At 30.1% G+C, this 26,238-nt stretch overlaps 1 protein-coding gene across 1 annotated transcript; it reads left to right on the top strand.

Moving 5' to 3' along the window:
- The first annotated feature begins 158 nt into the window (after window positions 1–158).
- On the top strand, window positions 159–26,238 carry LOC130892310 (uncharacterized). The gene is made up of 8 exons (XM_057797671.1): window positions 159–527; window positions 671–916; window positions 3,099–3,291; window positions 3,610–3,808; window positions 5,064–5,167; window positions 9,152–9,424; window positions 11,820–12,147; window positions 14,129–26,238. Exons 1-8 carry the CDS (start codon window positions 331–333, stop codon window positions 15,577–15,579), a joined length of 2,991 nt encoding a protein of 996 aa, XP_057653654.1. The 5' UTR covers window positions 159–330; the 3' UTR covers window positions 15,580–26,238.

Below are 26,238 nucleotides of genomic sequence, written 5' to 3'. Positions count from 1 at the left end.
CAGATAGTGAAAAATTCATAATTCCAATTAAATTCATTATTTAAAATAACAATTATGTTGACTGTATCTATTTAAAATTATGTTTTAGAATATAGATATGTCTAGAAGTTGGCGGCATTATATCAGAACCTATTAGTTGGTAGCAATGTCCGAACGTCATATGACAATTGACTTGCCTATTTCCAAGTTCGTCGTCCATTGGGGACCAGCTGATTTGAGTTGACAATAAAATGTTCCGGTGCGAAAGAGCTGTTTGGGCTGTAAAAGTGATAAAATATTGTGCAGTATTTATTAAAAACCTTTAAATATAACCGAATTGAATTCGGTGACATGGATCATGAAACTTGGACTGCTAAATATCAATCTGAACCGACAGATCTCCAAAGAATTAAAAATCGTTTAAACAATGGAATCACAGAAAAAAATGGAGAAGACGGGGAATGTTCGATGTCTGATAAAGATGATATAAAAGATTTTGTTAAAAATGAACCTTGCACAGATGCAGGCACCGTTAACATCACAATTAGGTTAGTGATAATTGATTAATTTATTTATAGCCCACCATCTGTTAAAATAAACAAACTCTACCTTCATGTTTTAATAACTAGATTATTAAAAAGTACATTTATTGCAATTTTGATGGTTGAAATTGAATGTTTTTATTTTTTAGTGAGAAGGAAAAGCAAACAATACATTCAATTTTGGAACAAATTAAGCCCCTATCTCAAGTCGAAAAATTCCTTTTTTTCTTGAAGTTGCCGTCGGAGGTAACAAATGCACTTGATCCATTTAGACAGCCCTTAAATCCTCTTGGTAGTAGATCAGAGATAACAAGAACAATATCTTGGATAAAAACACATTTAGAAGAAGATCCTGATATATCATTACCAAAGCAAGAAGTTTACAATGAGTATCAGTAAGTCAATTGTATTAGGTCAATAATAATTAGATAATGTATACATTTAATTTTCTCAATTCATACATAAAAAATTGACTTAACCTTGATATCATAACCAACACAAGGTCATTTGAGTATGTGTTAACTAATATAAATAACACTGTTAATTATAAAAAGTGCTTCATTGAATGAATACATGCAAATGCAAAGCACATTTTTTTCAAATAATTGAAAACAAAATTTTTATTTTCTATTGATCATAATGCCTTGACTAATAAAAAATTTAACTTTGCTTTTAAATAAAATTTAAGAAAAGAGAAAAAAACAAAAATAAACAATTAGGTTATAGACTTCTAGACTATTGGTCTATTAATTACATTTTTATGGATGAGAGTAATAAAATGAAGAAGCATTCCTAATCAATAGGCAGATCAGTTTTAGTAGACTGTTCAAATATTTTTTCAAGTTATTCCTCGAATATTTTTTATTGAAATAACATTTGTATAAATATAATGAATATATTGGGTGTACACTTTTATTTCCACCCAATTGTTCTTGCTTATAACTTCTAAACAGCCAAAGGTACTAAAGCTCAATTTTTTCTAAAATGCTCATTTTTTCACAAGGTATGAAGAACATTGTGTCATAGCGGTTATATAGGTATAAAGGTGTAATAAATGGTGATTTTTGGTGACAAATTTTTCGTCATTGATGTCAGCATTCTAATAATTTGTCAACAGTGTAATAATTATGGATTTGACTTGACCCTGTGTAACAATAAAATAAATTCCTTCCTTAGTAGAAAGACAGCTGCTGTCGCCAGTGCTGGAACAGCAAGGGTAAGAGAATTATCTGTTACCCTTTTAGTGAAAGGTGGGCCATTGGCATGGGCATATGCATATATATATAGACATTACTTAAGACTTGTCCAATCATAAACACTGACATCTATAAAAAATAATGTGACATAAAAATCTTGTATATTCACCCATGAGAATGTCACACTTGTCTCAAATGTTAAACCTTGCCGTAAAATGCCTGGAACCATCAAAAAAAAAAATAAATCTGCCCAACTCAAAAAAAATTAAATTGCGGCTCCACTGGAGGTCGCTGAACAAACTCTCTCAGGATCGCGGAGCGACTCCCCTTGCAGCCGTATGGGAACTCTCCATTTTATATGAGATCACCAATGTAATTTGTTTTTTTTTGTATTGTAAGTTGTTTGATAACAATCGTTATTTTGTTAATGTATTTCTGGACTATTTTATAAATTTTTTGAATCTATCTTTACAAACATCAGCATTCATGTCCTCATGTTAGTCACAGGAACGAGTAGATTAAAAGTCAATAAACTACCTTTAACAAAAACGTTTTAACTGCCGAAGTTTACTATTATCATACCTGTAAACCCTCATTGACCTATGTTTTATCTAAATACAATATATTTCTTCTTTGGTTTGTCATTTCTTTTATGGTCCTAAGGGAATTTCTTCTCCATGCAACAATATCATTTTTTTCTATTAAAATCGATTTTTTAAAATGCTTTTTCAAGCGAAAACCTATTTCTTTTAAAAGTTTCCATATTGTGCTTTTATTGAGTTCAGAATAATCCTTCTCCTGTCGAATTGTGACAAAAACGATTACTATAGGAAATTCTTTTATTAATAATTACACTGTCTGAGACTTGAACAAAGCTATTGTCTTCAGAGGCTACAAAAATTTTAGTCTACTTTTAATCTCTGAAAACAAAAGATAGTGTAATTGTGAATGTTAATGTAGTGGTAGCAAAAACAGTGTATTTTGCATTAATATCACCAACAGTTCTAGAAATCCCAACATAAATATCTTCTAGCTTTCATATTTGGATTCATATTGGGGCAATTACTTTCGTGTCGCCAATTAACCCATACTATGTATATTTAGGGTAGTTTTAGAGGGCAAAGTAACTTAATAACCCTCACATAGCTTCCAAAAGTACCCTGGTACTATATAGTTTAGGGTAGGAGGTCAAATGAGATCACTCCCAAAATATGAAAAATATGGTTCCTTACTTACCAATTAAAGCGTTTCTATTTGACTTGTTATTGGTTTTATAGAAAAGCGTATATAATACAGTTATCATTATTTCTGCATATACAGCTCTAGAAATTAATGTACTCAATTCTGAACCATCTTGTTAATGTTTTGACTTTTTTTATAGTAATTATTGTGCAAACAATGGTATCAAACCTTTATCACAAGCTGATTTTGGAAAAGTTATGAAACAAGTTTATCCTAAAGTTAGAGCCAGGAGACTAGGTACAAGAGGAAATTCAAGATATTGTTATTCTGGTTTAAGAAGATATGCAAAATTAAAACCACCTCTTCTACCAGATTTGACAGATAAGCCATTGGTAAGTTAAGCAAAATATTCAAACTTGATAATTGAAAAATAATGTCAAAGAAGAATCAGTCATTTTTTCTGTCGAAATATATTAAAGAACAAAATTTAAAACCATTTCTATCTAACAGATCGACCAGAAAAATGTTTTGTTCTATTATAAATGATCATTTATCTCTTAATTAACATTGGCCTAAAATTGGACTTCTTCTAATAGGAAATTATATGTACACTAGCAAAAAGGAGTAACATGTCTTTGTTATTAGAATGGGAATTATCATATTTCAATTTTATAGCAACTTATATCTATTTTTTAATTATATATTTTAAGTCCACAGAAATTCCATTCAGTCAAACAAGTATATCTTCTGCTGCATGGTTAATTGTTAAAGAATGGTCAGAGAAGAAGTTGAATCAACATTTTTCCTCTATACAATCTTTAGCATACCATCTAATTATAAATCACCTTGTCGGAACAACATCTGATGCTGCATCCAAAATTACTTCTGCCGGAATATATCCGTTGAAAGGTAAGTTTATCATATTTCAAAGAAAGTAAATTGATCTAGTGTGGATACATCATCACTTATTGGCAGTTGCTTACTAATATTTTAGATTGAGAACATTACATGGAATTTGAAAAAAGAAATTAAAACGCAAATATAAAATTGATATATTTTTCTATTCCACCATTATTGTAGGAAATAAAGAGATTTGAAAAAAAAATTAGAAAAAAAAGCATGTAGGTCCACTTCTGGCATGAATCTGGGCATGTGTTGGATGTTTTATCCTAATTTCAGTTTGTTCAAGAATATTCCATTAGAGATAACTCATGTAAATTGTGGTCGAGCTGTGAGCTGGCTCTTTTAAGTGTAATTTTAGACGATTCTTGCAATGTGTAGCCAAGCATAGAAAACGTTTGTCTACAATGGAAGCAAAAGGTTAGACTGGTGCTAATACCTAAATAGTATACCTAGGACCATTAAGATTAACTATTTCAATAATCGTCATGTCAATGTGATCCTTCTCTATATTGGGATACACCAAGTAGGCAAAATCTCGATTCAACCAACACAACTGGTGGCTTTCCCAGCACAAATGATCTCTATCAAACTGTAGTTGTGTTCTTCAATTAGCTGAGGTCTGGCCTGAAATAAAAGTTGTTTCCTTATTACATCATTACTTGATGGTACTACACAAAATCTTGGTGTAGCGCAGTAGATGCAACAAACCTTTGTCTTAACATTTGAAGTTCCAAAAATTCGTCCTGGTTAGCATTAGTTAGTCGCCCACCGCTCACGGTCCTGATCTGGCTTTCTTTGATTTATTCCCGTGTCTTGGAACCTTCTTGTTGCTCTAGATATTGATGATTGTACAACAAGGAATTCTTATGCCAATTGTACTCTGTGAGAAGCTATTGAATCTACTCAATAGCTGCAGTACCCTTTCTGGGGTAATATTCTGATTTTAAGAACGTTAAGGTTCATTTTCATTAAGTTATGATTCATTTTAAAGCTTTAAGTTACAATCGCGTACTTGGACCAAATCATTTTAAAATAAATTATTGGTTTGTAGAAAATTTATATATTTGTACGAAATCAAAAAGTATTGATATTGATGAATCTTGAAAAAAATTACTTTATGTGAGGTAGAAATTTTGGGCAAAAACAAAATTTTGCCGGAAGAAACCTGAAAGTTTTATCAAAACCAATTAACAAATTATGCTTTAATTTTGTTGGTAGATATATTTGTGTGTTCCAATTTATAAAATTCATTTTTTTTCAGATGATGGCAATGCAAAAGAATCAAAGCATAGAGAAATGCAACTTCAGCTTCAAAGAAAGATCCAACAAAAGAACGAAGGGAGAGATAGGAAGAAAAGAACGCAGGTATGCATTCCATTTTATTTTTGTTACAACTCTTGAAGTATTGGAATTTGAGTATTCTCTCAGGCTTATTATGTCATATTCTGTTTCTCGCATTCTACTTTGATTATTTTCAAAGAGTTTCATTTGTGTTTGTCATATATTGAACTCACCTTAACATTTGTAACATCATCTTGCCACTGCATATTGATATGGTATCTCAGTGGCGACACTACCTGATACGATTCGTCGAATGATCCCTCCCTTTGAATTACTATCATTGTTCTACATAATCCATCATCCTACTACATTCACTCATACATACAATAGCCTAAAGTAGATTGTGATGCATCACCTGGTTTTCAAGATATTTTCAGTGAAATATAGATTACCCTCTCAAAGGCATATACTTCTTTTTCTTCTCTATTGGCCTTTTGTCTAATGACATAAATCCAAGATATGTGTTTGCTTGTTACCAGTTTACTTAAAGAGTTTACCATGGGCTTCGTGCCCTTCAAAAGTAGGAATAGTTTTTCTGGAAGTAAAAAAAAAGCTTTAGAAAGTAGCTTCTATGAAAGTAAAAATATTACCTACCATTTTAAAATTATTATAAGCTAAGCCATGCATTTCAAAATTGGATATAAACGCCTAATGACTACTTAGAGTCCTAAGCCATTTCGTATTAGGTACTTGACTAAAAGCAACACTTCGACCCTGAAACCATAAGCAACGAATAAATGATTATACTTGAGCAGTTATTTGTGTAATTTATCGTTTTGAGATGATCTAATTGTGCATCCAAGAAACATGTGGCTCTTAATTGTCCACAGTCACAGTGAGGATCTTCCTTAACATATATTTTATACAGATATTTTGGAGTGCCACAATGTGTTGATCTCATTCTATTGATAATTGATGTCTTTTCCATTTTCCATATTAGACATAATTAGTTGTATAGTATATAGAGTGATATTATCATTTTTAGCCATTAATTTAAAAGCAAGACACCCATTGAATCTGAAACAATTATAATTTTTTCCTGTTCATAGATAATTTATTTTAAACATTCTTTAATTGCAATCATCTCTGCCGTACAAATTGGAGTGAAGTTGCCCATTCTTCGAGCAATCTTTTGTCTAGTGAAGCATCTGTGAAAATTATTGAGTATTTATTGTATTCTTTCATTACATCTAAAATTTTTTCATCGCAGCCTCTTGACCCCTTAAAAATGTTAAATTTTTACTCCAGTTTCCGTATATGCGGCCAATTCTCCTAGTTGTAGCATGTATATCTCTGTAATTTCTAGTTTATCTATGTTATAGAGCTAAGTCTAGTCCCTCCAGTAAGTTTGAGGGAGGCCCTTTTCTCCAAAACGTTGGTTCTTCTTTATACATTTGATAAAACGATCTTCCTATCTCATCATAAACAGAACTTTGCATTAAGCCACACTCTTCTATAAAATAAATAAATTAAAGAACAGTTGTCAACAATAGCTTAATGAATGTGTGAGTGACATTAGTGCTACTTACATAGATGAATATGTAGAAGAAACCCCCTATCGAAAATGATCACAATAAGGCTTTTGAAGAAGAATGTAAATCATTTTCAAATGAAAACTGTTAAAATATATTTTAATGAAGTGTAACGGTAGCATAATAAAAAAACAGAAGAATCCTTTTTATATTTGGCACACTGTTTCAGCAAAATTAATAACTTTATAATAATGTTAAATAGAGATGATGTATATACATAAATTAATGATGAAAATAAAGGAATCAATATTAATGTTTATAATAACATAATCATATATAACCTATAAATTAATATTGAATCTTACATTGTCAATTTTGTAACCATATAATTATGTAAAACAAAAAAGGAAGTACGGGAATACTCCCCGTATATTACATAAAACAGATAAAATAAAAGATCATGATTATAAAAAAATTACAATAGTTGAAAAAGACTATAAAAGGCGGCAAAAAAGGTTGTTAGTTACCGAAATTATAAAAATTTTTACATGTCGAGAGTTATCAAAAGTAAATAAGAAATACTGTTGTGTAAGTAGTCAATTATTATGATGATATGCTTCTGGAAATTAGCTAAAGGGAAAAAAGAAGGAAATATTATGAGCACTAGAATAAAGATAATAGAAATAAATTAGTTAAATAGATAAATTTTAGAATAAAGATATATGATTAGGATAAATATAAATAAGAATAGGTTCCATATTCTTGAAAAAATAATAAAAAGATAACAGATTAATAATAAGGTCAAAATCTCCAATTAATAACATTTAACAACACTTTAAAAGAAAATAGTTAATAACATTTGAATAATTATTCTAATAAACTAAACCAAGGTTCTCATGTGCTACCAATCTATCATTTATTATGGTTATTGTGATTACCTAAAATTAAAATTTATTAAATGTGATGTAATTAGAACAATAAGAATGAAGAAAAAATTGAACATAAAATTTAACATAAACTGAAAATATTAAGCAGAGATGGAGGTATAAAATTTTCATAATGTGAAGAGACTAACAGCAAAAGGAAAATCTTAACTAATGGAAAGAGCATACTTACTTAAAACATGTGGCAAAAAGGAAAGATGTGATAGGAAGATTTTCATTAATTTATAGAAGAAGAGGGGAACTGCATAGATTAAAATAATATTAGATAATATTGGAAATAAGTAGAGACTAATAAACAAAATATGAAAATTTATGAAATTGAATTGAAATGGAGATAAATATATGAAATAGTTATTATTATTTATATGAAAAAGAGTGATAAAATGGATTTATTGCTTGTTGGGACAAATATGATATATAAGTATGATTATAGATGATTTAATTAATATGGTATGAGATATTTGTTGTCGAAGGAATAAGAAAGGTATATTATGGAACTCGAAGGTTAGAGAAAGGAATTTAGAATTTAATATGGAAGATATATCTAATATTATAAAATAAAATCAAAGAAGATTATTACGAATAGAAAAAAATCCAAAGAGAGAATTGTGTGAAAAGTTTTTGGTCTTTTATTTTTATCTTTTTCTACGAAATTTGGTGAAAATTTATTGTAATTTTAATCGAAAATTCTTGCATCAATCAGCTTTTTTTAAAATGTCGGCGTGCTTATTCACTGAAAAAAATTGGTGTCACATTTTTTGGTGAAATTGTAAATGATTAAAAAAAAATTCGAATTCGATTTTTTTTGCATTTTCTGAGAACATTTACCATAGTGATGTATATATTTTTTCAAACCATCAGAAAGCAGAGATTTCAACGTACAAAAAGCACACCGACTTTTTGAAAAAAAGCTAATATTTTAACGCGACAATTTTCGATTGAAAATAAGGCTTTTTTGATATTAATTCAAAATAAGGTGAAAAATAAAGATTTTAAATCAAATAAATTACAATGTATTTTAGACATAACTTTTCGCCAAATTACGTAGAAAAAAATTTTTTGTGAAAGATAAAAATAAAAAAAAAACCAAAAACTTGGTTATTTGAATTTTTCACATAAATTTTGAGGTTATGAGAAAAAATTGTAAACTTGACTATTTAACTTTTTTCTGTAGGACTTGTAGTAGAGATAAACCATTTTTCTCTCTTAAAACCCACCCCTTCCCACTTTTACGAACTCAGATCGTCTGTGATTTATTTTTCCTTTCATTTTTATCATATTCCCCTGGGATTCCAATGGGTTTCATTCTACTGTTATATCAAAAATTATCTACCCTGGCCTATGAGTTTTTATTTCATTTCTAAGGATGATTTTTACTCCTGCAATAATTCCAAGAACAAGTAAATAGTTCATATACCAAAACTATGGAAGTTAGTGACAATGTTTCATATTTGATAAGTTAGTAGTTAAGGTTTAATTATCAAATTGTATGATCAAGATTATTATACTAAAAAAGCTTCTAGGTAACTAACAATAATTACTGTATCAAGTTTTTACTTCTATTTAATGAATGAAATTTATTTTTTTTTCAGTCACCGAAATCGGAACAAAAACCTAGTATAAAAAAATCCCGTTCACAAAGCGTTCCCGCTCAAAATGTTACTAACAATTTTTCGCCGACATCGACCAATGGCGGTATAAATTTAGCAAGTGGAGAATGCAGCACGACCAGCAGCAGTAGCAGCACGAGCCCAACTCAGGCTAAAATTATCTGTGATAAATCACTAGATTTCACTCAGCTACCTGACTTTAACAGTTTCCAAAAGCCGGCAGTAGACAGCGGCGTTGTGGGCCCTACGGGACAGGTCAGAATTCATTCAATAATATAAACAATACATAACTTATATAAAATAGGATACATTTGTGAAATGGTTTAGTTTTATATTTAATTGTAGTGCTTTCTCAAATAAGTATATAATACATTTGTACGCTATTTATAAATTGATCAATAAGTGTCTGGTATAGTATACTTAGAGAGTTGTAAGGCACTTTCGTGCCTTAGGGGTCAATATGGCGATGACGAATAAGCTGAAGCCAGTTGTACAGACTTTACTTGCCCACCTGACGAAGCTTTTCAGGTACGGAGTCGTATAAGAAAGCGAATCAACGGCTAAACACAATTTCCAGTATATGTTGTGACTGTCATGGTGAAAGCAGTGTCTTCATAAAATTAGAAACAGTAATAAGATGATACCGCGCTTGCGTAGTTTTTAGTGACGATTTTGTTCCCAGAGTGGGATTTTTCAAAAACTCATTACGCTGGGTCATCCAGTCACGAAAGCTCTGGCTGAACGTAATGTTCAGACCCTTAAATATAGATTAAAAATCATGGCTGACGATCCAGACCCCATGTATGCAAAGGTCCGCCAGTTTTGTTCATATATAGATCCACTCCACTGGTTTGTGGGAAATCACCAGCAAAGCTTTAACTTGGAAGAAACATTAGATGACGACTCGAATTTTCATTGAAAATGCATAATTTAAAGTAAAATTATTGGCGATGGAGATAGTTGGGTTCGAGATTTCAAGTTCTATAGTCTAAATTTCTTTATAGAAAAAGCGCTGCAATTTTATTTTGCGTAATTATTGTAATACGTTCAGAGATTTATCAAAAACCCGTGAGAGAACGGTATTTTTTAAAAAAATTTAGCTAGTAAATTTCACAGACCTAATAACACAAGAGACCAAATTGTTCACATTTCTAGAATGAGCCATCATTGACCCTTCCACTTTCTATGCTAAAGCAACTGTAGCACCCAATGTAGCCAAATTTACAAACAGTATAAATTTATCGAGAAAAAATAAAATAAAATTTAGTATCATTTGAAATCTATAGAAAATAGTTATTTAACTTGATTAATATTAAAATTAAACTGTACATTATAAAATTATAATTTCATTTTACGAATTATTCGTATGAGATTTCTATACTAAGTAACAAGAAACATGACAACATCGTTTACAATTTCACGCTAGGTGTTTGATGGATACGCGATATGAATGAATGTCTTTCTTGCTACGTTGCCTTCCAGACACTGTGCTATAATCATTTTTTTAATTATTTGGCTATTTTGGTTTATATCTCTGATTTTTCTTGAGAAAACCTTCAATTATCAAACAATTAGGGTTCGTGATTGTGTTTTATGTAAGGAAAACAAATTCGTTTATTGCCAGTGTTACTATTATTGAAATATTCTGTTGTCTTACATTTCTATTCAACTATTAGTACTAGTTTCTTTGATATTTTCGTTTACCAGAAGAAATATTATGTAGTGTGTATATTTACTATGATTTTTAATCAAGTAATTATCCTTGTGATTTTTTTAAACAAATTTCTTTAATACTTTGACTTTCCTTTTTAAATTAAATATCTAGTTCACTTAATATAATACGCTTGTATCCACTAATAACGAATTTTTTTATCTATAGTTTCTAATTATAAATGAAGGGACGTAGATCAAATACAGCCTATTCCTCATAAAAATTAATGATTATTATTATTTTTTAAAAATATATTCGATAAAAATTGGGATTAAGAGTCCCGTGACTGCGATCACCAATCAGAAAGTGTTAAATTAAGTCACGCAAAACTTCGTGTAGTTGTTGACATTTTCATACAAGAGAGCAGGTTACTCTGTATTGTTTTACGTTTTTAATACCTAGTATGTTGATATTCTTGGAGAAAACATTTTTTTTTAATTTTACATTTACATTACCTAGGCATATGAGGTTCCATTCGATCGAACGCGATGCTTCTACCCTTGCTTTTGGTCAACATTCAAGCATTTGGGGATCCATTTTGTAGCAATTTTTCTCACGTCCAAATTGACATCTTTTTTCTTTTAATTTATTGCTTAACTCTCCTTCACTTTTTTGACGTCAAACTTTACACTGACACTTCTAATAAGTTATTGTTCGTTGCTATGGTAACGCAATATTTTGTTATGCATGGAACTGGTCTACGCTAACTAGATATCAATACATCCTCGTACACATTTCTACTACTATATTTAATTTAAATTTTGTCCACGTATTCTATGCATAACACTGATGTGACTTATGATAAACAAAAATGTGAACGTACCACTCAAATGAAACTGAAGCGAATTACTAGTGAAGTATAAATAGAAGATTATGTCTTATCACTAAAAAATACAAAAATTCAGTTATTCTCCATTTTTATTGATTGTCGTGTTGTAGGATTCACAGTTGGTGATAACGACCAATAAGGTTCGAATATCGAAACTTCATCCATCACCAAGCAATCAGTCTTGTAATGTTATGTCCACATCAAGTAGAAAGCAAAAGTACAAATCGCTCCGGCCCAGACTGCAACCTTGTGATATTGCGTCGTACAACCCACAGCCGCAGCCAGAGGCGGAGGCTGAAAATAGATCTCAACATAATGTACATGATATAGCTAGAATTAAGGAAAGCAACAGTGATGAAGAATGTGATTTTCCCCTCACCAGAGAAAGACTCAACAGCATCAGCAACGTCTCCAAAGATGCAATGGACGAGTATTTAGGTAATTTTATAAGAATTTCATATTTTTGTCAATTTTAAATGTAACGATTTTTTTTTTTTGGAAAATTGATCTAAGAACTTGGAACATGATACTAACACACTGTGGTTGCAAATATTTATTGATAAAAATCAAGAATTGTGATTTCATTTGGAACACTTTCAAAATTTGACAGGTTTCTAATCACTAGCTACTTCTAGACCACTTGCCCAATTCCCTCCCATTCTATGTGTGTTGTTCAGAACAGTTTCAAAACATTTATAGAACACTTGATAAGTATGTAGTTGTATAGGAAAAGTTCTAGTTATGGAAGAAAAGAGAATGACGTAACCAATTGACCAACCTATCTAACTTCCATAACTATTATCAAATTAGTTGAGAACCGTGTGTGTCTTGTGTGTGGACTTGATCTAACTTGAGAAGTAAAAAATGTGTGGAGATCGGCTTCTTGAGGGTTTCAGAGGAAATGTTATTGTGGACCGGAGTAGTATTAGAGCGAAGTGGATGATTAAGGGGTTTCCAAGTTGCCTGTTGCGGAGTGGGGAGATGGTTTTGGTTCTATTGAAATCGATTGCAAGTCTAGTATGGATACGATGTTGGGCAAGGGTGGAGGAAATATCGGAGTTAGTGTTCCTTGATTAATGTTCTTGATTGTAGGTTTGTTCTATTTTAAAATTAGTTTTTGTTAATAATTTTTATAAGAAAGATAAAAATTGAAGTTTCGACTTATTTCATTATTAAAAAAATTAATTTTAAAACAGAAGAGACCTAAAATCAAGAACATTTAGAAGCAAATATATCAAAAGGTCTAACAGTGAATCTACTTTTGTTATTTTCAAATCAATGGATTCAAAACAATTTCGAGTGTTAATTTATCATTGATTCCTTATGAAAAAAATACTATACAAGATCAGCAATGGCTTCAAAAGTGTTATTCGGACTCTGCTCTGTCGTAAAGAATAATTTGTTATTGGTTTGCTGAATTTAAAGGTGGTCGTACAAACACCGATGATGGTGAACGTTCTGATCGTTCAATTGAGGTGGCTACTCCAGAAAATATAAAAAAAACTCCACAAATTAGTTAATCTCATCGTAAAGTGAAATTGCGTGAGATAGCTGAGTAAAGATATTAGAAGGCAGTGGTGGTAGAAGTTCATTGGTGGTTACATTTAGTATGAATTGGTAGGTCAAGTTGATAAGTTTTAGTTTACCTTAATACTTTGAAGACGATAATTTGGTTATCGAAACACGCCAGACAATATAAATGTGAGTGTTGCCTTCAGAAACTCCAACTTAATTTCTAATTTCTTTGTAGTACTTTTCCGCTTATTGCAATTTTCTACTATACCCATTTTCGTCTCTATCCGTCCCACCATATCTTTTTCTATTAGTTTTTTGAAAAATATCCCTATTTTGAATGTTTTTGTATTTACTCTTATATTTTCAACTTCCTTGGAAATCATGTTTAACTTTTCTTTTCCCTCAGCGTCTTCATTGTTATTAAATTATCTTCTTCTATTCGGAGATTTTCCTTTCATACACACATCCATGTATTTATTTTGTCATTTCTCATGTATGTGTTTTTCCCATTTTCTTTAGTCCTCTCCTGTTACTCAGGGTCTTTTAAAAATATTCGCCTTGTACCAAATATTACTACTTTTAAATTTTCTTCTCTCTTGCTCCATTTTATAAACTTGATTAATATCGGTGTCTTTTTATTACTTTTAAAAAATCCTATTTTCCTCACCTTCCCAACATCTGTAATCAGCCCAATTTATTCCTGATATTCCCAATAGACTTTTCATATTTGATAATAACTAAAATTGTTCTTCACTGAAATCATTATTTGTTAGTTACTTTATTGGTCCTTGTAAGGACATCATTTTAAAATGACGACTAAAAAATCCATATTGAAATCATACACATTTATAACGAATGTATAAAAAACTATAACAAGTAGATAATAATACGTTTTTTATCTTAGGTACAAATAATAGCCAGCATGAAGAAGAATTGTCCAAGTACTTCAGTAATAATAATAATAATAATATTACGGAATCAAATGAATCAGAAGATACATCAAAATTGTCCACCCTAAGACAGCTACTAGTTCAAAATATCGTAGATACTAAACCTCCTATATTGGAAAACAGGGTAACAGAGCACAAAGCGGTCCCTTTTGCTAATACTTGTTCAATAAATTTGCCAGTACAAAACAATCTCTCTTATATCCATTCGTTGACCCAACATGAACCCCCTAATGCGCCAGTTAACGTAAAAAGAAGGGTTAGCTTTGAAACACCGGCGTCTGAAGATTCCGTACCACCGAGTCCAAACACTAGAAGAAAAAATTTCAGTTTTACACCTATATCACCAGGTCCACAATCACCAAGCGGTATACATTCTAAATGTTCGAGTACATCAGCCAGTCCTTTTGTCAGTCCCAGAAATACACCTATATTGAGAAACAAACCTGCGCATCAAACTACAAGTATTCTCAAAAGTGAAAACAGGAAAAGTTTAAGAATTAAACGAGAAATAGATCTCACTTTAGAAATTCCAAATGAAAATCAACAGAGTGTGAATTTATTGCCGATGTCTGCTCCGGTTAGTCCAATGTTGAACAATAACAAATCCGTTTTACAAAAATTATTAAATTCCACAAGCAAAGTACCTTACAATCCCAGTTACACCGCAGTAGCGAATATCAACGTCCAACCGGACAGTTCCTTAGAGGTAAATCAATTTTTAACATCAAACGTCGAATCAAACTTAGAAGGTTACAGATCACGATCTGTACCTCTACATAACATGATAAATCCTATGGATAACGTTTACGCCAATACAAATAATGATTTTTCTGAAGTGGATCCCATTCCGGATTCAGAAAGTGATAACGTGAAGCGCATTTTAAATTCTCTGGAAGATCCTCCCGTCGATATGGACATTACATCTAGTAACGGAAATTTGAGAGAATTCGGTTTCCAATTGTACAGCAATTCAATAGATTTCTCACAACATGAATTCGGGAATCAGAGATTGGCTCGGTCTCAAAGCATTGGTGGTGAAGTTACTCTACCGCAAATTATCCCGTCTAGATCAGTTCCAAATACTCCATTGCCATTTATTAAACCACAAAAAATTAATTACAACAATTCCAGATCTTACCCATCGACACCATTAAACAATGATGGATCATTCACTTATAACATAAACGGCGATTGTCTGTTGAACGGGCAACCGATTAGAAATGATGACGTTGCTGAAAGTTTGGATTATCTTCAAGATTTTGAAATAAATAGAGACGGTACTACGGAACAACTCACACACGAAAAGGACTTTAATATAGCTAGTGATTTCGATATTGTCGAAAATGAAAGTCAGTTAATCAATACTGGATTAATCGAAGCTAATTTTATTGATAATATCGATTAAAAATTAAATAACCAGTCGCTGTGACAGTTGACATCAGAACAATGATTGATAATTTAACGTTAAACTGTTGTGTATAGTGTGACCCTTCTTTTTCACATATTGTACTGGTCATCTATTATACTGTTTACTACCATTACACACAATTATACTGTCTGATCCTTCAAGCCAGAGAGAAACTAACGATCTATGGAAGGCTTGAAGGACCAAACCAATAATAGGGAATATTGGAGTAGTGGTAGTGTGTTCAGTAGGGTGGGGTAATTTTTTTAAAAAATTGAGATGAAAAAATTCTCACCAAATATGAGCTCTTTTTTTCATCCCAATAGAACCAAATTCCTACCTCATTATTGATTGATTATACAGAAAAATGTCCTTTAAGAATTTTGTAGGAAATTTAATGCTCTACAAAAAAAAAGTATCTGATATCCGTAAACCTCACAATTTGAATGATAGTGAAGATTTAAGTTTGATATTATGAGACACATTTCATTTTTTTTTCGTGAATTTTATAACAATAAAAAACTATTATAAATTATTATTATAAACATTTTTTTAGGAAATTACAAATTTCAGAAAAATTCTATTTTTTGTTATCAATATAAATATATGTAAATTGTTTGAAAATTAATAATCCAGTTTTTTTCAAACTTTTTCAACTAATTGGACATTTTTCCCTTAGAACTGAAACATATAATATATTTCTAATGAAAGCTTTGTTTTTTTTCAATAAATAATTATTTAGCGATAAATAGTGTACAATTTATTTTTTGAAATGAAAACAAAAACAATATTTTGAAGTTTCCCAGTTGATAAAATTTAAAATTTGTGTGAATTTTCCCAAAACTTATAATTGAAACTTTTTGGTTAAATCAAATAATCTTAAAATCAGTACAAAGGAAAATTTGATGATGAATATCTTTTGAACACTTAATTTAATAGCCAAAACATAAGGTACCATTTTTATAAAGCAGTCAATTTCCTACAAAAATTTGTATGGTACATTTTATAATAGTTTTTTATTGTCGAGTTATAAAATTCATAAACAAAAATTAAATATGTCTCAAAATAATCAAACTTAATCTACAATATCATTCAAATTGTGAAGTTTTCGAAAAAATATTAGATCCTTTTTTTGTATAGCATTAAATTTCCCACAAAATTCTTTAATAACATTTTTCTGCTCAATCAATTAATGGTACGGAATTAATTTTTTTCTATTGTACTGAGAAACAAATTTTAAACAATTCGATGCAGAGGATCTTTGTATTAAAGTTGAAAGTTCACAAATATTTCCGGCGATCTCATTTTACATTCTTTCCGGATCTTGGCGTATTACTACCATTTAATTCCATTATCGGATTTTTATGTTTATTATGCTTCATTTTCTACCAATCTTGCTTATTTTAAAGATGACAGGAACGTTATTAGCTTCGTTCACGGTAGATAATTTGGACACATTCCGAATGTATTCTGAATATTTTCCAGGCGTGTCAAAGGCACATGCTTTGTTCAGAATGTGTTCTGAACATACATCCTTCTACAAACCATTTATGAACATCTAAAATTGTAAATTGAATGCAAAACTATCTAGGAAACGTATATAATTAACTGGCTAAAGGTTTATTCTTGATATTTGTAAGTTTAAAGTGAACTGCCACGTTTTTGAAATACAATTACGTAGAAAACCACATAGTTTAGAGGTTATTTCGTGGTAAATATTACAAAAAGTATGAATGAACATCCGAGGATAACTTGGACGTATTCAGAATCCGTTCAGAATTAGAAATCTGTGCTTCACGAACACAGGACATGTTTTCTTAAAACCGCGTAAGCACAATTTCAAACTGCGGATGAATCTGCTAACAGAACATGTTCAGGATATCTACCGCGAACAAAGCAATTTTCTAAAGCCAAACCTACCAAAACTCATTTGAGATAGACCAAAATTTCTCTTGCCTTACCGACCTTTGTAAATACATTTTTAGAAGAAAAAATGCTGCTCTCAGTTGAAGGGATCTCACTAAATACAACAAAAATAGGGGTTTTTCGATTCAAATGAAATTGAATGAGGATAAGATGCTTTGATTATCAAAACTGTCTAATTATTATATTTACGAAAAGTAGGGTTAAACATAAATTATTTCATGTTAATTTATTCTAAGAATAAATGTGCGTGGAATATTTTAAAATACATTATGACTAACCAAAATAATTTAAAAATTTGAAAATTTAACATTGTTCCTACATGTCATCTGATAGAACATAGGTCAGGTTGATAATTTTTCTGTGAATTTTAGATAAGAAATAATGCGAGGTATTTTCAGTACTAAAAGTGCACATTAAAAAATTATTAAAATCATTATTTCTTAGCTTGAATAATGAAATTTGTCCTCTTTTTGCAGTTTTAACAATATATGTCGTTTTTAATGTTTTTTTTTACCTTAAACAAAAAACACAGATTTTAATATATAATTTAGAAATGAATGTGATTGTTAAATTTTAAAGTAAATTTTTTAATGTATTTTGTTATATTTGGACCATGATTACCATGTAACAATTATTAATTGTATCCAAATACCACCTCAGTCATTTTTTTCTTTATGAAAACTCGAGGTATTGTTTGATGCAAATCAAGTAGAATTTTTTCTATTGACTTATTGCAAAAACTCTTTCATCTATCAAGAAACAAGGGTTAGAATACCAGCTCTGGAATTCCTTATAATTTTTACGATACTCACCTTGTTTGAAACTCAATCTATTTCTAGTTCTTAAAAGTAAGCAAAGTATTCCACATTATTCCATTATAGTTCTCCGTCTCGCTATAATTTCAATGTTTTATAGTTGTATGTCGGTCGTATCCTCTACTAAACACAAGTACTGTGTCTCTTCTACATTCATCTGCAGTCACCATTTCCAATATTCTTCGCTTAGTTTGCGTGCTTTGTATTCTGAGCCATCCCTATCGTTTGCACATATTACCTGATCATCTTCAAACTAGAGGGTGTATAAACAGGTGTCATCGTCGACTTGGATCCACATTCCTTTGTAGTTCTTTTTCCAAGTTAAGTAGCCACTTAATCCAGAAGAAGTACATTAACTAATTTTTGTTTGGCTTATTGGCTTTATCGACTGAGATATAAAAGTGTTGAATAGAAGTTTATTTGTCGCCTAACTTAGAAGCGAATGTATCAAATTGATTGAGTGAATCAACTTATTATTTTTTCAATCCTTCATTTATGATAGTTCATAAATTTTCGCAATATAAATTTTTATTTTTAAGAATTTAGTTTTAGCGTTATTCAATCATTTTAATTTTTTAACGATAATTTGTTAGCAAAAAAAATCTTGTACTGAATTTTAAAGCAATTATCATTTACTTAAGAGACTTTGAATTTTTTACATGCCATATATGAAACATATATAAAAGGTCTAAGAAATAATAAATTAAAGAATAAAAGATTATTATCATAACATATCAAATTAAAACATATCTGAAAAATGTTTTTTGCTTCGCAATATCTGGTCAATTGTCAATATATTTTTGTCAATTAATATATACGTGAAAAAGATGGTTTGAATAAAATTTTGATTAAAATTTAAACCGTATCACTAAATTTATCCAATTAATCGATTAAGACTGCAAAAAATGAGGTTTCATGAAAATAAATTTTGAATTTTAATGTTTTTCTTTGTCTGTGACAAACAATGGGTAGGTTTTGTGAAATATTTGAATTTAAATTAACAAAAAAAATCTTTGACTGTGATAACTTATAAATTGAAAAATTAGAGACACTCAACTCCTGATTTGAGTTGTGTTTTATTTTTTTATAACAAAGTTGAAAATTTTTAAAGTTTTAGAATATAAGGTAAGTCTGACTTTGAGGTGTGATTTCGTCGATGATTTGTTGGTTTCCGATTTTGAGATATAAAATTGTTAAAATTTTTATTATTTTCTTATGTTATGTTCAACATTTTCAAATTTTGTATATATTTTAAAACCTGCAAATTGTTTTTATTTCACAAAAGATGATTGCATTTAATTTGTTAATGGAGTTTACCACATAGCAATTAAACAAAAATACTTCAATATTTAAAAATCGGTCATTTGAAAATTATTGATTGATCAAATTTTTAGCAAGATCTCTATGTTCATGTCAATTATTTGATGAATTTTAGATATGAACTCAAACCTCTAATTATAGGAAACAGCTGGATCGGTTTGGAAATAACAGATACATAACGAAAAAAATGATAAGAAAACTTCGTTAAAAAACGAAAGGGTAGATTAAGAAAAAATCAAAAAACATGAAGAAAAAACTTGAGGAAAAGATTGTAAACGGGTACAAGTGGAATCAAATTCCTCATTTGATATTTGCCCAGGTAAAAGGAAAAGCGGATTAAGGATTTATAATTCATTTTTAATTAAAATCCTTTGGATACTGGTTGCAGGTCGAGATTGCATATCACATCACATAAAATATATTTCATATCTACTTTTATTTATTCGAGCAGTAGTAATTACAGCAATTCTTCTTCTGTTATCTTCACCAGTTCTTGCAGGTGCAATTACCATACTATTGAAAGATCCAAGTTTAAAGCAACATTGATTTTGGTTTTTTTTTTTTGGACACCCTGAAGTATATATTTTAATTCTTCCAGGATTTGGATCAATCTACAATATTGTCAGACAAGAAAATAGAGAAAAAAGGCTTTTTGTCTTTCAGGATATATTGTTTGAGCTCAATATATATTTTCTTTCGCAATAGATGTAGATACTGGAGCTTATTTTACATCAGCTACAATAATTATCGCAGTGCCTGCTGAAATTAAAGTTTTTATATGACTAGCAACATTTCATTGATCAAGAATTAATTATGGCACAGCAACATTATGAGCTTTAGGATTTATTTTTCTTTTCACAGTTGATGGATTGCCAGGAGTTGTATTATCTAATTCAACAATTGATATTGTTCTTCATGATACTACCTATCTAAATTTACCTTACATTATTTAATTGCTAAGTTAAAACTTCAAACTCCATTATCAAATATTTATAGATATATGTAAATAGTTGATCCTCGTCCCGTTGTAAAATTTTAAAACAGAAATGTTTAGGTGGTTATATTAACCACCGCCTAATAACCTGTGCCTAGCTTTTACAGCCTAACTATAGACTTTTTTTAATATTTAAGATTTTTGTTCTTAAAATGACCTTCAGTTTAAAAGCAAAGTTTGTTTTTTGAAGAAAAAAAACATTTTCCCTTCAAATATCAGTTAAATGTTGCATTTGTAAGCCATTTGTCAATCAAAAAAAAAAATTTATGACGACGTGTCTTTATTATTAGCATTGTCAGTAAAAGTATGACTTTTACTTGAAAAAATATAGTATATGAAGGGATTTTTTAGTTGTTTAGGGTTTTCATCTTCGTAAAACGCCAGATACATGAAAAACGCTCCCTTGATATAGAATTTAAACAATTAGTCCGGTCAATTTAGACATTAGTTACATAAATTCCTACCAAGCTGAAAATCAATAAAATTGTTTAAAATATAATTGAAAATAAAATGTAAAATTTCCCCATCATTCCCGTGTATGGAAAAAATTTTATTTAAAGCCAAAGGAATGTTTTTTTGAGATTATCAGTAAAACTGTAGGTTTTCTCATAAAAATACATCAGACAAAAATTTTAGATCTTAAAATTATCTGCAAAAAACGTATCAATACTTTTTTCTCTACGAGCCACTGTTTCTGAGAATAATTCAAAAAGTTGTAATCGTCATAATATGCACACGTTTCTACGGCACCTATGAGGTAGTGTACTTAGCACGCTTTTTTCAACGTGGTTTCCCCAGTAGGCTTATTCCAAGGGTCTGTTGTGATCATGTTTAATTTGAAACTATTGCAAAATAATGGAAGTTGCAGATATAGAAAAGATAAAAGATTCAAATTAAAAAAAAAATATGAAATTTAATCATTCTACTTTCAAATTACTGGCGCTATTGCCCGAGTGATCGGGTCCCCAAACGGCCTGCTTTTACAGCCATCTCTTACTAGTTCTTATAGGACTGCCTTACATTCCAGCATCTATTTTCTATATCTTTAGTTTGCAATAAATTTCATACTGTTACTCAAAAAGGCAGCATTTCTTTAACTTTTTTCTTCTATGATACTTTCCTGACTTGAATAATCAACTAAGTTGGTATTTTCGGAAACGTTGGTGATATTCATACTGAATACCCTGTTTACACCACCACTACACCAAACTTAACCAGTTTACCTTCAGTAACTTGGTTATCGAAACCTTTTTTTTCTTAATATTGATTTTCTTATTTGTAAAATTCTGCATTCGGGAAAAAATTGTTTCATATCAATCGGAGACATGGTTCTGATGTACCTGAGTTTGCATTTTTTCAATATTTTATATTGTATGTTTATTTTAGTTCCAGTTTTAGCTCAAGAGCTATGTTTATCACAATTGCAAGAAGCCGATCACTTAACTGTGATTCTAATTAGTCCTCTACTAATATTCAAATACAAAATTTGTTTTAATTAGCGGTTAAAAATTCGTTGATTGATCTTTTATGGACTATTTGAAATATTTAAGTGAGCAATTTCTGTTTATTCTCAAATAGTATAGTCTTGATAAACGCATTAGTGTAACTAGAAGTTTATGTAAATATTTAACAACTTTTCAGAATTGACAATGGTAAACATTGAGTAAACCGAAGGACATTTTAAGAAAAAATGCTTTAAAAAAAATCATTTTTAGTAGAGAGGTGTAGGAAGGTGAATATTAAGTTGAATAGAACATCTAGATATTATTTTTTGTAAACAATTCATGTTCCGATAAACTGTTCCATCACGAAATTCGATGTACGTTTGGTGACAAGTACAAAATCCATAAATTCAATATGAAATGCTTGTATAAGCTATTGAAAATCAAAAGTAACACTAAAGGAAAATTATTAAATAGCCAAATTTTTGAAACAAAAATTTGAGAAATATAACTCTTGGTGTCGTCAGATATAGGAAATTGATAAAACAGAAAATTCCTTTCTGGTAAGCCTGCGATATGGTGGTCTGTGCATAAGTGTGTAAGAAAAACAGACATATTGTAAGTAATTGTCAAATTTGTACAAGAAAAACACCTACTTCACTTCAGTAGTTCATACAGTCTTCAAATGTCTTTTAATAAAATGAATAATGAAATTATAGTCAAAAACGTCGGGCGATAATCCACGTCCCACGGTTCAAAATACAATTAATAACTAACTAAAAAAAGGTTAACTTTAATGTTGAGTATGTAAGGGTATGTGGAGGGAACGTGTGCAGTCTTGACAGCATGAGAGTCGACTGTAGACCTGGAGGAACAGGGTCAGATGAGCCGTGGAAATACCCAGTAAGTTATAAATGGGCAAAGAATTTTTTGGTTGATGATGAAGTAAAAAATGAAGATATCTGAATGACTGGGTCAATGAGGATTTTAATCCGACCAAACTCGTTTCAGCATTTTCCAACCGTTTGTCCAAAAAAAAACCCACCACTGCAAATTCTAACCCCTATATATGTAAATTTATATTTCCACAATTTAAAGTGTGAAAATTTATTGGATGAAAGAAACAGAAAGAAAAATGATTATTAAAAAAAATTTGTTTCGGTTCTATATTAGGACTGAAATTAGGATTACATATGAGGGTGTCAGAGTATCTGGAAAAGACGTACACACAAAGATAATATACAAAAAGCCTAAAATAAGAGCAAGGTGGTTAGGAGACATTGAGAGATTGCCACAGCATATTTTAAATTGTAAAAATATAAATTAACATCCGTAGGGGTTTGTATTTGTAGTAGTTTTTTTTTTGGCAAAACGGTTGAGCAAAGGGGAAATGAGGTTGTTCGGATTAAAATCCTCAATGACCCAGCCATTCAGATATCTTCATATTTACATTATCACCAACAAATAAATTCTTTGTCACTTTATAACTTACTAGGTATATTCACGCTTCATCTGACCCTGTTCCTTCAGTTCTACCAGCATTAGATCAATAAATATCGATATATTGAATTAAAAATATTGATACTTTTTCATTAAGCCTAATTTACCATCGTATACTTTTTGCGAAAACTACAAAAGTATTTCGAAAAAAACCGTGCCCAATAGTTGATTAAACATTTAACAAAATTTATTCTATGTTGAACGTTTGTGACGGATTCTTTTGAAATATCCTTAAAATGCTGACAATGTCATCTTCAAAATGTGCTATCTGGGACTATAGTTTACGAGATACCCTGTATAAATAATATCGTCAAATTCCGATCTGAATTTCTGAATTTGATAGAAATGGGATTAAGAAAGGTGAAAGTATATCGATTAATATTTGTAATACGTGAAAGGAACTTGAAGACTAATTTAATTACAAAATAATTTCTAAGATGATCTGCTACAATGCAATTATATAGAAAAGATTTGAATTTTTGGCAGCTGTGCTTTTATAACCTAATTTTTATTTCAACACATACATCACTCAACTTTCCTGCGTTTCTTTCTACTCTCTTCAACATACTTTTATTGATCTCTTTTTTTTGTAACAAATATTTTTGGCCAGTTGTTTATAAATAAATGAAGACATATTTCGTTATTGTTTTTACTGAAGAAATTATTGTAAACTGCAATGAAATTTTTTATGCTTTTATGACATTATTAGACCAAACTAAGAGGTGATAAATACTTTAAAAGAACTGATATTATTGCACCAACTTCATATTTTTTAAAAATATATCTTTTAGAGAATTCATCGACTACTAATGAAAGAAGGGAAAATATGGTTGAGGCTGATAATTGAAATTAAATTTTAAGGGAGATTATTTCTAAATTGATTGAAGAACTAAGCGGTTGGTATCTATATTTGAATCTAGTTCCTGTTTATCGTTGTTAGGTCGAGCGCCGGGTACTTTTTTTGCAGTTCTAGAAAACGAGGTTTTTGATTATTTTTAGGGGTGTCCCCTGAATGTGAATCCAAGTGGGCGCCCGCGTCAGCCGCCCTCTTGAAAATCGATTAGGTTTTCAATTAAAGTAAGTGCTCCATACAATATTTGATTTATCATGAACCGTTAACTATATATTTAGTAAAAAGTTGAGGAGCGCCTCTAATTAAAAACCTATTCAGTTATACAAAAAAAATTTCAAATAAAAAAGATCATAAAAATTATTATCTATAAAATGGTCTCCACTATTTTTGTCGTACGATGCGCAGTTCGCGAAATATTCGATAAAACGATAAAATTTTTCAAGACTTTTTTTGCTCTGGCGCTTGGCCTATTTGAAAATTCAATTCAAATATGTACGAAAACATAACTACAGTATTTAGTTTCTTTCTACTTATACGTGATAGTAATATTTTTAACACTACCACACTACTAGGCTGTATATACAATAAAAACATAATCAACGAGATCAATAAGACACTTTGTTTATTAGGTAAATACCATCTTTCCTTCGTTTTTTAAATATTAAATTTTTTTGTAGATCAAGGTTTTCTATTGTTTGTTATACATCATATCGTTTTTAAACGTCTGTGATCCAAGCAAAACAAACTCCGTTTATAGTTGAATTCCTAATTTTTGTGTGTGAATCAGATTATATTCCAGAATAGACTCTCTTGCATACTCATGATTATAAATATAAAACAAACAAAAATAAATATATTCAGGTTAAAATACTTTCGGTAAATTAAGCGAATATGAAATATTTTTCTCATCATTCTGTTATAATTATTTGTTTGTTTCTTTTTCAAATTCTTTCAAGCGTTAGCTTATTGGAGTTTTTAGTTTCCACTCTTTGCTACTTCATTCATTCGTTGTTCCCCTTTCTTCTTATTTCCTGTACTACTTGTTCTAACCAAGTTTACCTAGGTCTTACTACCCTTCTTTTCTTATGCTTTCTTATTAGGCTTTATGGCGTTCTTCTCTTTATGTATAATTACCAATATAAACATTTTACAACTATTTTGTTTCCTATTGGTTCCTCTTTAAGCTTTTCTATAATTGTCCATTGTTTTCCATATTACACTAAAAATTGATATTAAGAGTTCAAACTTGGTGAATTTTGGGAATGAAACACCCTAGTAAATAGTGTGTTCAGCATAACAATTTATAACTAATAAGCTGCCATATTACTATTATCTGAAAATCTACTTATATTTTGATAATTACGTTCATCATCTGGTACCGCTACAAAAAACTCATTCAGCGTCTAAATATCTTCCTATCTATGTTTACATTTATTTACTACAAAAAAAATATCTCGAAGTATTTTTATTGTACCTACATCATCTGGCCCAAATGTTTGCAAATGATGGATGTGTTGCTAAATACACTTCGTTCTGCTAATTTCCTTAGTGTTAATGTTAATATATATAAAAATGAATGTCAAAAGTCTGAATTTGTAATTCGTAAGCTCATTTTGTAATGTTGAAAGTTTGGAAGAAAAATGGAAAGATATTTTTGCGACACATTGTTAAACTTGAAGAGCTGTTATTTTATGAAGTACAAATTTATTTAAAAAAGGTGAATTGAAATGTTAGAGGATTAGTCTAGATGTTTTGGTGTAAACTATTTGTATCCATACAAGAAAATATATTGGTATAACTTGTTTAAAA

This window comes from Diorhabda carinulata, chromosome 4, assembly GCF_026250575.1.
Source record: "Diorhabda carinulata isolate Delta chromosome 4, icDioCari1.1, whole genome shotgun sequence".
In the NCBI taxonomy this organism is placed as follows: domain Eukaryota; kingdom Metazoa; phylum Arthropoda; class Insecta; order Coleoptera; family Chrysomelidae; genus Diorhabda; species Diorhabda carinulata.
The sequence above is the reverse complement of the archived record's forward strand: the minus strand, read 5'-3'. Positions and strand labels throughout refer to the sequence as shown.

Bases quoted from the DNA above. Each gene is read 5' to 3' on its own strand.
- LOC130892310 (XM_057797671.1), top strand. From the start codon at position 331: ATGGATCATGAAACTTGGACTGCTAAATATCAATCTGAACCGACAGAT. The intron at 3,292-3,609 runs GTAAGTTAAGCA...ATATATTTTAAG, and splicing joins ATTTGACAGATAAGCCATTG to TCCACAGAAATTCCATTCAG. The intron at 3,809-5,063 runs GTAAGTTTATCA...ATTTTTTTTCAG, and splicing joins CGGAATATATCCGTTGAAAG to ATGATGGCAATGCAAAAGAA.